Source organism: Gasterosteus aculeatus, chromosome 7 (genome assembly GCF_964276395.1).
Source record: "Gasterosteus aculeatus chromosome 7, fGasAcu3.hap1.1, whole genome shotgun sequence".
In the NCBI taxonomy this organism is placed as follows: Eukaryota; Metazoa; Chordata; class Actinopteri; order Perciformes; family Gasterosteidae; genus Gasterosteus; species Gasterosteus aculeatus.
In genome coordinates, this window is record NC_135694.1 from 29,463,962 (window position 1) to 29,480,392 (window position 16,431).

General features: G+C 46.3%; 1 protein-coding gene across 4 annotated transcripts in view; it reads right to left on the bottom strand.

The window, feature by feature from the left end:
* sgcd (sarcoglycan, delta (dystrophin-associated glycoprotein)) overlaps positions 1-16,431 on the bottom strand; it is a 135,226-nt gene that overhangs the window by 15,435 nt on the left and 103,360 nt on the right. For all 4 annotated transcript variants that reach the window (XM_040181887.2, XM_078106895.1, XM_078106896.1 and 1 more), the window contains 2 exons: positions 13,890-13,977; positions 12,858-12,977 (listed from right to left, as the gene is read on the bottom strand). In XM_040181887.2, the coding sequence (XP_040037821.1) occupies positions 12,858-12,977; positions 13,890-13,977 (208 nt within the window). The remainder of the gene's footprint in view (positions 1-12,857; positions 12,978-13,889; positions 13,978-16,431) is intronic.

A 16,431-nucleotide genomic window follows, 5' to 3' on the forward strand; every position in this document is an offset into this window, starting at 1 on the left:
GGACACTGAGGCAACTTTGGTAGCGCTCCGACTTTCGCCGGCTTGAAATCTAATGACCTCCCCGTCGTGTAATTTCTAATTAGCACTATTTCATGTCAGCATGCTGAGCGCTAAACTAAGATGGCGAGATTAATAATGGTGGAGATTGTGAAAGAGCCTCTGATGGGACGGGACCACGGCGAGCAGGACGCTTGCTATTCCTCGGCGAGTGGACCCAGCGGCGCGTGGACCTGAAGAGCGTCGGGCCGGGCTGGTTAGCAAGGCACAGAGAGAGTGTGTGTGTTTTAAAACTTATTTTAAATAGTTCATTTGCACATTCTGCATCAGCAAAATAACAAGGACGGAATGAAAGGAATAAACTATCGACTGCTTTTTAAACATGGACAATCCTGAATATACGTATCACGATTCAGGGAACAATTTAATATATTGTGCTACTGTAAGCAATGAGATTCATTTTGATCTTTCCAAATCTAATTTAGCAACAGCGTATTAAAAACACACCACGGTTTGCATACACTGAGATATAATTACTTTTTCAGATCAGATCAGCGTGATCTGCGTCACATCGGCCACTGCACCATCCAGCATCAGCCCCGACAAGCTCATATCTCTGCAAATAAAGTATTTAAGCATAGTTAATCCTTCCATGTAAACGATTACTCAAAAGAACGGCAGATCAATGTCCTTCATTACAGAATTACTCGTTTAACCATCACATGCTGGTGTCTCCTTGTGTCCATGTGAATTGTTAAAAAATACAATAAATGCAATTCAAAGTTGACTGCATATATATATATATATATATATATATATATATATATATATATATATATATATATATATTGTATCTATCTGACAAAAAGTGTCTTCGACTAACTGGGACTTGGACATGGACAGTTGTCTCCTGGGTTAACATCTGCGTTTGACTCCACATTGACCTCCTACATACTAAGTTTACATACAAGGAACATACATCTGGTACTGATGCTGCAGGACGCGCACACACACACACACACACACACACACACACACACACACACACACACACACAGAGACCCGGACTGTTCGATCCAACGGCGCCTCCTGTTCTGCTCTGATCGATTCTTCGCCGTGTGGTCAAAGGTCAGCGTATGAAAGCGCTTGTTGGGTTTCATCAGGACACGAGACACACGGAACTACGCCGCCACTACGGTCTCCGATGCGTGCGACTTGTCCACTTGTCATCCGCGGCCACATTCCCCGGCCGTAATGGTGACGGAGGAGGTGGAGGGACGCTGTCGGGTCGTTACTGGCGTTTCTTTTCATGTGCCTCTCAACGGCGCTGCGATCCGTCCTCATCTGCTGGCCAGTCGATGGATCGATCCGGCCCGCCCGCGTTCCCGCGCTCCTCCCTCCCTCCGCCTCTCTCTCTCTATTCGCCTCGTAAACATGTGCAAACAGACTGCACGGGGGATCGATAAAACCCATCCTGGGGGGTTTATTTCCACTTCCTTCAGCCAAAATATAACGCCTCCTCCTCTCAAATGATTTCATCAGTACGTTTTGCACATTTGACCTTGTGGCGATGTTGCCGTCTTCCTCTATATTCTTTCTTTGTGTCGTCTTTCGCTTGTTGGTTCGTTCCCAATTTCCTTACGTTTATGACCTAATCTCGTTTGCCTCCACTCTTTCCTTTACGCTCCCTCCCCAGAGAGCCGTGTTCCCTCCACCGCCTCCCCTACTTGCCTTTGCATTTTCTTCCTCTAATGTTCTTTCTCACCTTTATAATCCTCCCATTACTTTGTGCCTCCCTTCATTCATTTTACTCCTCACTCTTTTCTTTTGGTTAGTTTGTTCTCTTTCTATTCTGCACGTTTCCCTTTCTGCTTCTTTTCCACTTTTCCTTGCTTGCTTCCTTTTTAAGGTTCCATCCCTACTTCTTTCACGCTCTCATCTTTCATATGCATCCATTTCTTGCTTTGGTTCCCTAATAATCATCTCTATTTCCCACCCTTCACTCCTCATGTGCTCCTCGTTTCTCCTCCTCCATCCCTTCCCTCTCTCCGCGTTCTCTCTGGTTCCTCCCTCGGAGGTTTTTGCAGTCGGCGGCTGGGATCCGTCAGGAAGCCATGAAGCATGCGGCGGGATAAATCAGTGGTGTTTGGAGACCTCGTGAAGATTCGCTTAATGCTATTTCATGTCGGCGAGCGAGTGTTGCTGATAAAGGAACAGCGGCCTCGCAGAGTGAGAGAAAAATGGGGGGGGAGGAGGAGAGGAAACAAGCGGCAGCCCCCCACCCCTGATGCACGGACCCAGCGTCCCGGTGACCTTCAGTGTCCCTTCGTCAGCCGTTGGACCGCGACCAGTTTGACAAGTCGGCTGTGACAACGTGTTGCGTGTGCACGTACACGCAGAGGGAGCCGCTGACACTGCGAAGAGGCCCGCAGGTGCACGAACACGCAGCAACAGACGGCGGTGAGCTGCTGCTGCTGCGGATTACGCCGCTAGATCAACTCCTTTATTGCTCACAAGGTGGTGGAGAACAAACGCGTGCAGAAGTTCATGAAATGCCTTCAGAGCGGATGTCACCAGGTTTTGGATACAGCGGAGATTTACGTAGCCGCGCCCCCCCCCCCCCCGGGGAGACGCCGTGGTGACTCATGCGCGGCCGCCACATCGAGAGGGAGAAGAAGAATCCTGTTTGATCGAACGCAGCCAGAGCAGAACAAACCTCGACACAACACAACAACACAATAACAGGAGACAAAAAGCCAACAACGCACGCTGCATCAAAAAATTTACATTATTTACATAATATCAAAAAATGAGTTAAACCTGCACACTGCTGGATTCTTTCATTGGCTAAAAATATATTCAACCGTCAAAGGTATTTGTTCACCAACAAGTGCAGCAGGGGAGTTGAGCCTCACACACAGTAACTTAAGCGTAAGTCACGGTACGAGCCATTCATGCTGTGTGCAAACAGTGTCATGTCGGGTCACGTGACTGCCGAGCTGCTGGCGGAGGCTCGAGCCGCTGCGGAAGCTCTGATGTATATTTTAATTAGGTCGATAACACAACCAACCATCTGTTCCAAAAAGCTTCCTGTGAGAGACCGTTAGGAGCATTGAGTGGCTACCAGCCACCTTAAACAGCGCTTCACCCCCCACACACACACACACACACACACTGATCGAAATTAGGATTTGCATGTCCGCACTGACACTTTGTCAGAGCAATTCAAACACCATCAACCAAGTTGATTGTCAAACAAGATGAAGGACAGGAAGAAATGTCACTAACAAGAATCTCGGTTAAATGGTCCATTATTCTGAGCTGTAATAATAAGTATGCGTGTTTAACACCACAAACATTGTCTGCAACAGAGACCATCTGATCGCACATTGTAAAATGTGTGGCTTGTCGCTGTTTTGTATAATTTAGACGTTTAACAACTGAGTTGTTTTCGTATGAAAAACAAACACAGCATTGACTTTGAGCAGATTGGAGTTACTTATTCCTGTTATACCAAATACTTATTTCCCCCCCATTAATTACATCTTTTTCCAGCAGACATTTTGTGGGACAGCGGGAGAATAACAGCAATTTCAGGATTTTATGTAGGTAAAACACCCACCGCCTCCATCACTCCCCATCCCACTGTTCCTTTCCTTTCTTGTGTGTCTTGCTAGTTATTTCTTCTCAACAACTCCGGGCTGGACGAGGAAGAGCAGGATGACGGTGTGTGCTGATGGGGGTCAGGGACAGGACGGGGCCACGGGCTTTGGTCTCACCAGGGGACAGTGAGGAGGCACATTAGCATGAGATGTATTCCGCTCTCCTGCTCCGCCTCATTACGGCGGGTCAGAGAGAGCCGGAGGAGGATCTGTGCCGAGCTAAACGAGCCGTTTAACGAGGAGCCGGCGGCGCCGACGGACGCTTCTGATGCTCCGCTCTCAACTTCAGTCAAACGTGGGACGCGACGTGCTAATTCACTGGCCCTTTCCAAAGCCGTGAGGCTTCGCTCGGGTTTGAGCGCATGAAGCTCCAGCAAACACGCGTGTTCCGCTCACCCAAATGTGAGACAACACATCGGGCTGGAGGCCTCCATCGCGGTAATGAGAGCAATTGAAATGGCTTTTTATCACTGTCGCGCTAACGAAGCGGTGGGCCTCGACTTTATGGGGAACGAAGGACCCTTTGCTGGTGGCAATGATTGTCTTTGTCTGTCCCAAATCCGGACATATTGACCTATTGGCCTCTGTGAAGATGAAAGTCATTTTGAGCTGCTTCGGTTTGAATCAATGCTTGTGTTGTTCTATGTGTTCATATTTATAGTTTCTGCACGTAGTGTGAATGACAAATGCGCGACTCAATGGACTTAATGCTCAACTCGTCCTTCATTGTCCTTTGGTCTAGTCGTGAATTTATTTTTGTCTCTGTCTTTTTAATTGTAATAAACGAATACAAACATTCTTAAATGAATATAGAACAATATACGGCAAAAAATGGACACAAGAAAACCACGTCCCCTGTCCAATCGGAATTAGCATATTTTGCTGATTCCCCAATCCTCGCTGTGTATCCCTCCCATTAAGTCAGCGCATGTTAAAATGATAATGAGCGAGCCATATGGCAGACACAAACGAGGGCAGCGAGTAGTTACATGAGAACAACAACAACAAAAACATCCCGATAATTAGGTCCCGATGTGTAGGTGGGACGGCGCGCATTGTCTCCTTTCGCGTTTGCTTTCGCATTAATCGGCATCTCTGCAGCTGTTGGAGGTGAAGGACGTGTGAGGGCCTCCATCTGGGCTCCTCCACCTCGGGGCGGAGATCCAGTGAATATTCACTAGGTCTTCCAGAGTAGATGGCTGGTCATGTTTCAATATTAATTTCTTTGGCTTTTGCTTGAAACGCTCAGGATAGAATCTCAGAGACCACAGAACTAGAGTCTTAAAAACGAACAATGCAGGGGGCTCTAGAGGGGTCGCCGGTCGCACCGTGTGGGCTCGTACACGAACCGTCAAAGTCACCTCGGAGCCGACTCCGCCATCGCGCTCAAAGACTAGATGTCATGAGTTTGTTTGCGCTGGCGAGCGCACGCCTCCTCCACCCGGGCAAACTCTCGCGCTCCGAAGCGTCTACGGTAACGCAGGGAAGTGCATTCAACAAGCAGACATACGTCTCCGAATGGACACCTCACATGGACTTGAGGAGAGCCTCTTCAGCGGGCCTCTCTTCTGAACACTTGTAACACACACACACAGATCATTGGTGGCTGAAGCGACTTTAACGGATTCTTTATCATGTCCTTAACGTGGCCAGCTGACAGGAATCCAATGGCGTCACGCACTCAACACATTTCCCACGCACACGGGATAAAACCAGGAAACGTAGGCGGCCTCTGTCTCGCCTTGAATAAATCCTCCGGGGCCGTGACGTCCCCCTGCGCAGTAACTCGGAGGTGTCTTTTATGGTCTTATTACGGCTTAACGGCGTCCACTCTGAGGCAAGGAGAGCAGGAAATAAAAGTCTAAGACTGAAGCCTTTGGGCAGTGGGGGGGGGGGGGGTATATGACTGCAAGCAGTTTGATGGAACATAAAGATGAAGATCAGCCAGGTAGTTTCACGAGAGGGGAGATATTTTCTCAAGAGCACAGCTGAAAGTTGAGGTTTACCACAGGGCAGTACGTGTCCTTTTTCTGCTGCACTCAAGTTGAAACTGGCCTCTAAAATATATAGGTCTATATATTTATATTAATATATTAACATATATATATATATATATATTAATGGATAGATATATGATAATGGAAGCCTTAACAGAATAAAGCAATTTATTACATTAAGTTAAAAAATAGCCTCTGAAGTGTGAAACGTCTGCTGGTTAAGGTCATAATAAACCTTCCGTCTGTTTTGTGTATCAAGTTTTTCTGACATTGTGTTGGGGGGCTGCTGTCAGTGGGACCACAGGATAATGTCCCCGAGGTCCCACACGTCTCTAGAGCTGCCACGACCTGACCGGCCTCGTGTTCTGTAACAGAAGAAATCACGGGCAACTGTTTGGAAGACTAAAAAAAAACAGATAAACCATCTGTCAATCAACTCTAGCCAATGCTATTAGACCCCTCGGTTTTGCTCCCGTCTTCCACGTTGGTCTTCACTGAACACAAAGAGCATTAAAAGTCAACACAGTCAACCCCCGAGAGAAGGCTCTCTCCCGGGGGGGGGAGGGGGATCGACGGAGGCCACGTGACATCTGAGCCAACCCCGGCGCGGAAGGGCTGATGCAAGGTTAGCTTCAGGCTACGGAGGCAGGCGTAGAATAATACCAGCTCCTTCTGGAAGGAAAAACGTTAGCGGAGAATCCCTCATCACAAACCAGCCGGGGGGGGGGGGGGGGGGGCGAGCGGGTCAGAACCTCCCGCAGGGAGACCGGAGAGGGCGGCTGACCCGCGGGTCCCTTTTCGGCCTTGACCCGGTGGACGATGGTCTGGTGCCAGCGAGAGAGTTAATCACAGCTGATTCCGTAAAGACGGAATAAATCACAGCTCGAAGGAGAATAAAGTTGCTGTTAAACAATCCTGGAACTCAACTGTAGAGGAACAGAGAGAGAGAGAGTTTCGTTTGTAGGTTTGGTAGATTTATTTTTCCCTGGGAATTCTTGTTAGATGGAGCTTGGCAGGTCAGGACCACAGTGATTCCACCTGCTCCGTTTCAGGGCTCCATCAGGAGATGTTCGGATCCAGTGAATCTTACACTTTAATGAGGTGAGCTAAAAACGTATTTCCCCTCAGAGTTTGACCCCAGAGTTTGAGAACTCGACCTCAGGTTTTCCAGTACAGGATGAACGCCGCGGCCCTTTCGTTGTGAGAGCGTAATGGCAAAGGTTGCTGGGTGTGACGTATAAATCGCTTACAGACTGTGCATCACTTTGACCCTGTGGCCTTAAATTCTTTATCATAACTTACATATTTAAAGCTGCTTCTAGCGCACAGATTGGCTCAGAGCGTCTTATGACTTTTTCTTTTAGAGAATATGAAGAGCACCCGTCCCTTTAATCCCATGTAAGAAAAAGCATGTTCTGCAGTATTAATGAAGTGATTCATGTAATATTTTCTCTCCAGGCTAATGTCTTCTGAAGATGGCTTTAAATGGGAACAAGCGAGCTGCTGTTGCTCGGCAGTCATAATTCAGCCAGAAATGGGAGTTAAGGGGAGGCTTTGCGATCAGATTAATCCAGCAGAGTGCAACCAGGGGTTCTCTGCACTGTGGAACAGGCAACACGCATTACCCTCTCTCTCTTTGTTTGTGTTGCATTATACAAAGGCTGTTAGAGAGTCTGCCGCCTGAAGTTCTGATCCTGCTCTCAGCAGATCCTCCTCAGGACCAGAGGGGGAGATGCAGATGTTGCCTCAGTCCCACCTGTCATTGCCGCCGATGAGATCTTGGCAAAGACGTCGTGGATTTTTGGAGAGGGGTGGAGGTTTAGTCTTTAGAAGTAGTAGAAACACTTCTTAAATATCAAAGGTTTGGCTTTTCTTTGCACAACATTTATTTGTATGTGATTTTACTCAAAAGACGTTAATATATTTTACTTCACCTCCAAGCACAAAACCTTTGAAAGCTTTGATGTTTATCCTCTCAAAAGGTTTTCTGAATTGATCCCGACCTCCTGGTGTGTGTGTGATCATGTTAATGAATGTGTTTAGGGGTTGTAAATGTGGCCAAATCTAAAGCAGGATAAATTATTGACCCCCATTTTCCCCAAAGAGCTGTCTGACTCATCGTAAACTACCAGCCGAGATGCAGCACGACGCTACGCATTGCTTTTCTTTCCCTCACAAAGCTTTTCTGTAATCATCCAGCCATCCCTTGTTTAGTCTGCACAGAATATGAAAGAGGCCGAGGACCATAATGCAGAGTGGTAATTACTCAGTGAGTGCAGCCTCACTGCTGATAACACGGATCGTAGGCTGGGACACTAGAAGACGAGCAAAACACCATCAGTAGGTGATGTCATCATGTCGCTGGGCTCGTGATTCTTCTTTAAAGGCAATGCACGGTGTACGTGGGAAGGAAAGAAACAGTGAGTATGAAAACACATTTGACACACAGCAAACAGTAAGAGGCGGGAAGTGACGGACCTTCCAAACACAGACGATTTACATGAACTCACTCGCACAAACGCACTTTGACCCCAGACCCAATTTACCGTCACCATCTCAGGCCAATTAGTTTCTTTCCAAAAGGTTTGTAATTACTATCTCTGCTTCAGTTGGTCAGACGGACACATCTCTGACCCGTGTCTTTGAATTACATTCAAGTCCTTTACACGAGTCATTTACACGAGTCACTTACCTGAGTCATTTACACAGGTCACTTACCTGAGTCCTTTACACAGGTCATTTACACAGGTCACTTACCTGAGTCCTTTACACAGGTCATTTACACGAGTCCTTCACACGAGTCATTTACACAGGTCATTTACACGAGTCCTTCACACGAGTCACTTACCTGAGTCATTTACACGAGTCATTTACACGAGTCATTTAGACGAGTCATTTACACAGGTCATTTACACAGGTCATTTACACAGGTCATTTACACAGGTCATTTACACGAGTCACTTACCTGAGTCATTTACACGAGTCATTTACACAGGTCATTTAGACGAGTCATTTACACGAGTCATTTACACAGGTCATTTACACGAGTCATTTACACGAGTCATTTACACAGGTCATTTACACGAGTCCTTCACACGAGTCATTTACACAGGTCATTTAGACGAGTCACTTACCTGAGTCATTTACACAGGTCATTTACACAGGTCATTTACACGAGTCACTTACCTGAGTCATTTAGACGAGTCATTTACACGAGTCATTTACACAGGTCATTTACACAGGTCATTTACACGAGTCATTTACACAGGTCATTTACACGAGTCCTTCACACGAGTCATTTACACAGGTCATTTAAACGAGTCATTTACACGAGTCACTTACCTGAGTCATTTACACAAGTCAGTTACCTGAGTCCTTTACACAGGTCACTTACACAAGTCATTTACACGAGTAATTTACACAGGTCATTTAAACGAGTCATTTACACGGGTCACTTACACAAGTCCTTTACACGAGTCATTTACACAAGTCATTTACCTGAGTCCTTTACACAAGTCATTTACACAGGTCACTTACCTGAGTCCTTTACACAGGTCATTTACACAAGTGCTTTACACGGGTCATTTACACGAGTTCTTTACACAGGTCATTTACACAAGTCCTTTACACAGGTAATTTACACAAGTCCTTTACACAGGTCATTTACACGAGTCCTTTACACGGGTCATTTACACAAGTCACTTACATGAGTCCTTTTCACGAGTAACTAGTGTACATCAGAACGCTGGTGCGAGTATGTGATGCAGAGTTTAAAGCCTGGGATTACAGAGCAGACTTTATTTCAGTGAGTTTTTTGTTGAAATGGGTTTATTTTTGGTGGATTTAGTTTTAGTGGTGGTGAGATAATAAGGCCGGACCCCACACATGACATTAGTCCTTCCTCCAGCTGGCCGTAACTAAAGGCGGTTACACGACTCTTATCCTGAGGGGACTCCTGGGTTTCTCCCTCTGGGCTCTCAGCCCGGGACGATTTAAACGCCTCTGGCCTCGTCCAGTCTTCACGTTATTAAGCTGAATCCTGTATTTATCCGTCCAGTCGGCTGCTCGTGGGACAAATAATGAACTGATGACCTCAGTCCCTCTGAAGGGCTGCGATGGCACTGCTTATGATACATGTTTCTGAAAGATCAACTCGTTCAATCATTTCTGGTCCTAAAGAAGTTGTTATTTAAAAAGAAGACACTCAACTAAATTTAACGATTCGGTAATTATCCGAGTCACATCGTAGTTAAAACAAACGATAAAAAAGTACTTTAACTATATCATATTAATCCCCCTGATTGTGTTCTCATTCGCTGCCTGTCTGCTGGGAGCCGGTCACTGTGTCTGATTGGACCGTAAACAGAAGAAGAAGCAGCAGCCATAATGAAGCCAATGAGAGCAGTATCATGGAATTCCAATAACCTCAGCCTGGCCAGTTAAATATGTATGCATGGCTATAATTATGCATTTTATTGATGTGGAAGGATGGCCTTGGGATTGATACGCGGCAGCTTTATAAGCCTCAATAGTCTCTTCATCGTCTAAGGGATTGAAGAACAGCTTGTCCGAAGGCCTTATCGGCCCACTCACAGCTGCTATTTACTCCTGTGTGATGGACAGGATCACGTCACATATCAATGCCTACTACAAATATATCCCTACTGCAGACACAAGCATTCTGAGAGCTGGCCAATTCATATCTGTAGAGTCCAATATGGGGGGAGAATTCATAAATGACACTAAATGTTTGGTAAGACTATACTGCTTTATCAAATGCTAAAAGACACACTAAAATGTAGTTTATAAATGAGCCAATTATGAATGTCTGTCCAATCGATTGCTTTTAAGAACAAGGTTAAGACGCTTGAGATCAAAAAAGAAAAGCGCATGTATTAAAACAAACCTTTGAATTAAAGGACTACAGCAGTAATTTAGAAATTAGACAATTGCCATCGTTCCCGAAACAAAGACACAATATAACGCAACAATCAGAGCCCTGAGTGCACACTCACGAGTCGCCCGTTGGGAACTCGAGGCGACGTCTCTTTCTGCTGAGGCAGCGGTTGTGTTTGATTAGCCCGCAGCCTTCAGGCGGCTGTGGAGATAAATGGAGTAATTGGCAAATCATTGGCACTATTTGCACTCCCCCGACTCCCTCCCAACACCTGCTCAAAAGGGATTCTTAGCGCTACCGCCCAACTCAATAGCCATGTTTTCTGAAAACCTCTTGAGCTCCTCAAACATCAGAATTTGACTCTTTGGGAGTGAGAACTTATTGGACGAGGACTAGCCAATCGGAGGGCAGGGCTCGTCTTTATTGAACTGGCATAAATGTCTGTGAAAGAGGTGACTTAGCGGCACGTTGGTGAGAGGGCGCTTCAATCATTCCCAGAAATATCTCTTTTATTGTTGCAACGTCGAGGAATAGTTGGCAATAATGGGTAAGTGAGATATTCAAAAAATGAAACGAATGAATTCTGCAGCCATAAGCCTTCTAAAAGAACTATTCCATGATGATTGCATGATCATCACACGGATCGCAGCCGTGGATTCAGTCAACCCCGGCGTATCGTGTTTACTGACGTCTGTTTGAAACTTTATTCCAGTAGATTTGACTTTGAAAGAAAAACTGCGTCAAAAACAAGTCCCTTCTGTTAAACCCCCCCCCCCCTACCTGTCCTCACTCGTCCGTCCCCGACCTCCATCTGTGTCTCCCTCTGTTAAGAGGAGCACTTTGCCGGGGTGGGTGACAGTAACGAACTCTGACTCGGGGAGGCCAGAGAGGACGTGAATGAATGTAGATGAGGACGAGGAGTAATTGCTCGCGATGAGGGCTGCGTGTTTTGCACGCGTGTGAGACAGAGCGAGAGGGAGAGCACCCATAGGAGCCCTTGAGTGGGAATGCACGGCCCAGTCAAGAGGGAGACACTTCAAATATCTGTTTATCTATTAATGAGATTGAATGGCTGGAGTGATGAACGGGTGGGCGGATGGATGAGTGCCGCTGACAAATGGCAGATGGAAGCTTAATGGGGAACGGTGCTAGAGAGCAAACCGGGGGGGAGAAAAGTCTTTTTTTAAGTAGGGGTGAGGAAAGGAAGAAATCAAAGGAATTAAGAGTGAGGACGAAGGGAGAATTAAAGACATCACAACAAAAACATGCGTCTGTCTGTGTGTGTGTGACTCAACACCCAGAAGATTCCCTAATCCCTCTGAAAGTTATTTAAGTTATCTCCCAATTATCTTGCTGGTGAGTGTACAAAGTATGAGAAATAAACCATGATTTGATGTCCTCAGCGTGGGAGGCTGCTTTCTTTAAAACTAATTAATACAGTTTTAAATATGTAAAAGCAGTCTTTCATGGTAGTTGTTTGGTGTTTGGAGGCCGGTTGTTGAGGCGCATTGAGATACATTTCAGGTTCATATTTTCTAGGATCGCTCGCTGCAAACACATTTATTCACAGAGTAAATATATTTAGCTACTATAAATGTCACGCCGGGTCCCTGTCTCTCCCTTGTGTTTCCCTTTGTGTCTTCTAGCTCCCTGGTATTCCATCAAAGTGAATTATATGAATGACAAAATCTTTTCATCGTCGGGCTGCTACAGAAAACATTCTGAATTCATGAAATCGTTGTTAAACTCTTATATTCACTTTTGGGCGAGACACTCGGTTCAGAATGCGCAGGAGTTGCACCTAAAAAATATTGCAGAGACGTTGGGATTATTGAGTGTTAAAAACGATGGATTCACACACAAGATGCCTCCCTGCGTGCAGTTTGCTTTCATAGTCGACTCATTTCGTCCATTATTACGCCTCTATGCTCTCACAGGTAATCGAGCATCACAATGCCCACGTTGACGGTCCAGCTGGCCCCTGAAGTCACAGCAGATTTGTGTGATACCTTCAGGTTTGGCAAATATGAGCTCATATGTCCAATGTCCACTTCTCCTCCCTGTCCCAACATGGAAACGTCTTTCTGCTCACTGAGATTTCATTTTCTATCTCAAGCAAACATAATCAAGCTGTTCGATCTCACTGCTCTGAGACCAACACGTTAAATATCGCAGCTCGGTCGGTGCTTCTACGCTTTAACCTTTGGCTCCTCCCACTTTTACAAACGGTACCAATCAACCAGCAACGAGAAACAAATAGGGCCGACGAAACAGATTCAATGAAAGAGATAAATGGCCACTCACCCATCACCCGCAGCCTCTCGGCGCCCACCACGACCTCCTGCTCGTCGGCGGAGAACAGGAGCTTCCCGGAGGTGGACTTGACTTCAAACATCTTGCCTCGTGCTTTAAATCCACTGGATCCTGAAGCAAAGACCGACAAAAAGAGAATTTTTTTTACTGAATCATCATTTAAAATGGTGGAGGATATTCGAGTTGTCCCGTGGGACTTGCTGACGTAAGCAAAGAAAAGGTGGAATAAACTTCTACAAGGCGTTCTTCAGATATCGAGGTCCCAATAATTGCAAGAACGGATCGATTGACTTATGGGATTTTTATCAACCAGATCAGCGTTATGCCGGCTGATTGGTCAACCTTTTACAAAATGTCAGCATATTTGCATACCTGCTTTCATTTGATCCATTGAAACTTTGGAATTCAACAGATAAGAACTGAAGTATGTCAGGTCAGCACTTCTGAATCTACGAAAACTTTTGTAACAAAAACATATAGAACGAAGAATTTGGAGGAAATATTTCGAAACAGATTTGACCTGCTGCTGAGAGAGATTTCCACGACGACATTTCAGGAACCTTTGAAAAAAATACATGTTGTAGTTCCAGGCTGCCAAAACTGTAACTGGTGCCACAACCGACAGGAAACGCAGACGACTCCGTCCAACTCAAACGGCTTCATCTCACGCGGCGGCAGAAAGCACTCGCCGCTGGCGGTGACTGATTGACGCGCGCACAATTGATTCTGCCGCTCTCCATCTGGGGCGAGAAGTTCCTCCGCATACACGAGGGGGGTAATCACACGGTAGTGTGAGGGGGGGGGGGCAACTGAGGCCTCTACTGCCACAGTTAAGGTTATCAGAGGAAGAACTGATCCAATTGTTAAATTCAGAATGAGGCCGTGGCTCCTGACCGGCGAGTCCGGACCGGCGTCGGTTGCAGCCGATGTCGTCACCATTGTCGGGTCTTTGAACGATGAAAATAGGTCTGACATCAAAAAGAAAACATCAATAAAACGGCATGAAAGCACGCTGCGCCTCACCTGTTACAAGTTGCGTGAGCAGCTGGTTGTTGCTGTTGACGATGTTGACCGAGATGTTTTTGGACGACTGCAGGAACAGCGGGCGGCCCTGCAACAATAACGGACGTCTTTATTCATTTAGTTTGTGGTGCAAAGGTTATTAAATGATTCGTGTATTTTTCAGGGAAAAGTGTGAGAAAAAAAGGAGACCTCACAGTTTTTTTTCTTTATTGGGACACAATCAACCAAATGGGTCCGTTCTTTGTTTGTGACCCATTAGAAACTTCGACCATTTGAGTGTGAAGTTCACACCATAACTTGCATTTCCCAGAGTGCACTGCAGCAGGCCGTAATGCCGATCACGTCGGACACTTGGCTCTCTCTCTGCGCACCGACTAATCTTCACGCCTCGCTCAACTTCCTAATTAGAGATAACGGCCGGACCGTTGTGCTGCGCTCGCGGCCCAGGAGGGGAACCGCCTGGTGTGTTTAATACTGATAACATTAGAACTCTCGCCAAAGTTATTGAAGTTCTCACAGTAAATACACTGAATGTATGGAGAGTGAGCGAGACAGCAGGACAACAGCTAAGCGGTGAGACCTGAATGTAAAACCAACCAGGTGGCAAAATAGTATCGGAGTATCGTCCAACTTTGTATTTCAAGGTTGAGGTGTGTGTGACTAAAACGCACTTGGCCTTTTAAAGTGGAGATGAAGCCCAGTTGATCTGGTTCTGTTTTTATTCAGTAGTACGCTGGTTGTGTTCAAACTTCTATACTGAGAGTTCTTTGTGCAGCGTTCAAAAGCACAATGTTTCCTCCATATTTCAAAATCCAACCCCCAACTGTTGTTGTAAGAAAAGCTCAACGTTCTACATGCATTTAGTTAAAAAACACAATGATGCAAAAGCACCAATACTGACTGAAACATTCAGCACATGGTTTGTCTGTTCACGTGCGCAGACCAACTGAATCCGGGTGGAAGCTGATCCTCACATTATTTTCTAATGAACTTTAGTTTAGTTAACATCACTGAAAAAAGGTTTGTTTCCATGTGCTTTGTGATTTTAGTGCGCAAAGTCTGACCTGAACAAAGTTAAAATAGGAAGAAGAAAGAGGGCAAATGAAAACAGACTTGGTTAGAAGACTAAACAGAGAAGAGACTGTGCAGGATGTATTGAGCTATGCATTGAGAAAAAACTGCAATCATATTATCAGAGGTTTCATAAATAAATAAACAGCAGAACCGTTGCGTTTTGTTTTCACCTCCTCCTTGGTATTAATATTCCTCTCACTGTCCTCTTGTTAAGCTACAGTACCTTAATCCAGGGTCTCCTCTGTTCAAGCCGCTCTCATCCCTACTGGTAGTATGGCCATCCAGTATTTGTAGCCAAAGCCTAATTTAAAACAGCAGTGTGCATGTTGCCGTGCGAGGCAGCTGGATGGAGCCGTGTTACGAGAGGGGAGCGAGTAAAACCACACAGAAACACACCTTGCGAGGCGTCCAGAAATAGCTTTGTCTCCAACAAAAAGCGCCCTGCGAGTCGCCACCGGCGGAGTTTAGGTCAGCTTGAAATGACTAAAACCACCGTGTCTGTTTCTGGAAAGCATCGCGCCGCCGCTGCGTTAGCCGGACTGTGGCGTCTGTCCTGGTTCCACAGAAGAAGAGCTACGATTTGATTTGCTGGAAATCTGCAGACATTCAAAGCTGCTTCTCGTGCTGCCGGCTGAAGTCGGCGCTTTAATTCAATATGAATATTTTACCTGCCGATGGCCTCGCGCCGCGAGCATGTTGTGCTTGTTTGAGTCGCTGTTGAACTAGGCCGCTTCTCCCGCGCGCCGCTGCCTGTCAAAATATCCGCGGCGTGGCTTCCCATAGCTTCCAATTCAGCCCTCGTCCAATCCGTCACCCTGCTTCTGTCTCCATTACCACCTCCTCTCCTCCCCCGTCTTCACTCGGCTCTCCTCTGCTACCTCTCTGCATTGTGCTCCATCGCTCATCCTCCCTCTCAACGTGCGGTGAGGTCCTAGACAGCCGTGATGAAGCCGCTCTCTTGCATTATCAAGACATCCGTCCACCACGCGCACACGACTGTTAAGAGACACGGAGAGAGTGCACATCACCTTATCTGCCACATCTGTCCATGTCTCTGACATCTCCTGTCCCAGATTCTCTTCTTGCAGTTGCAACGAGGACAGCATGGATGAGGCTTTTCATGATGTGTCTTATGGTGATACGTGACATGGGGGTACATGACATAACCTCTCTTATTATGGGGTGAAACGTTCCGTTATGCGTGTAGTTACCTTATTAACGGTCTATTTAAGTCATGAGAGAACTCGTTATGTCTTGAATCACCTCGTCCTGTCTCCGCTGGGCATGAGCATCACGCCACATCCCCGCCGAAACATGACGGGTCACATGGCAGATCTCGCCGTGTCCTTCTGCTGATACCGTAAACAGGATTTCATAGCGAAAGCGGGGACGAAGGCTTTGAGGAACCTTTGGGAGAACATCTAGTGTGGTGCATGTCCTTGTCTCCCTGTTTGTTAAAGCCACATTT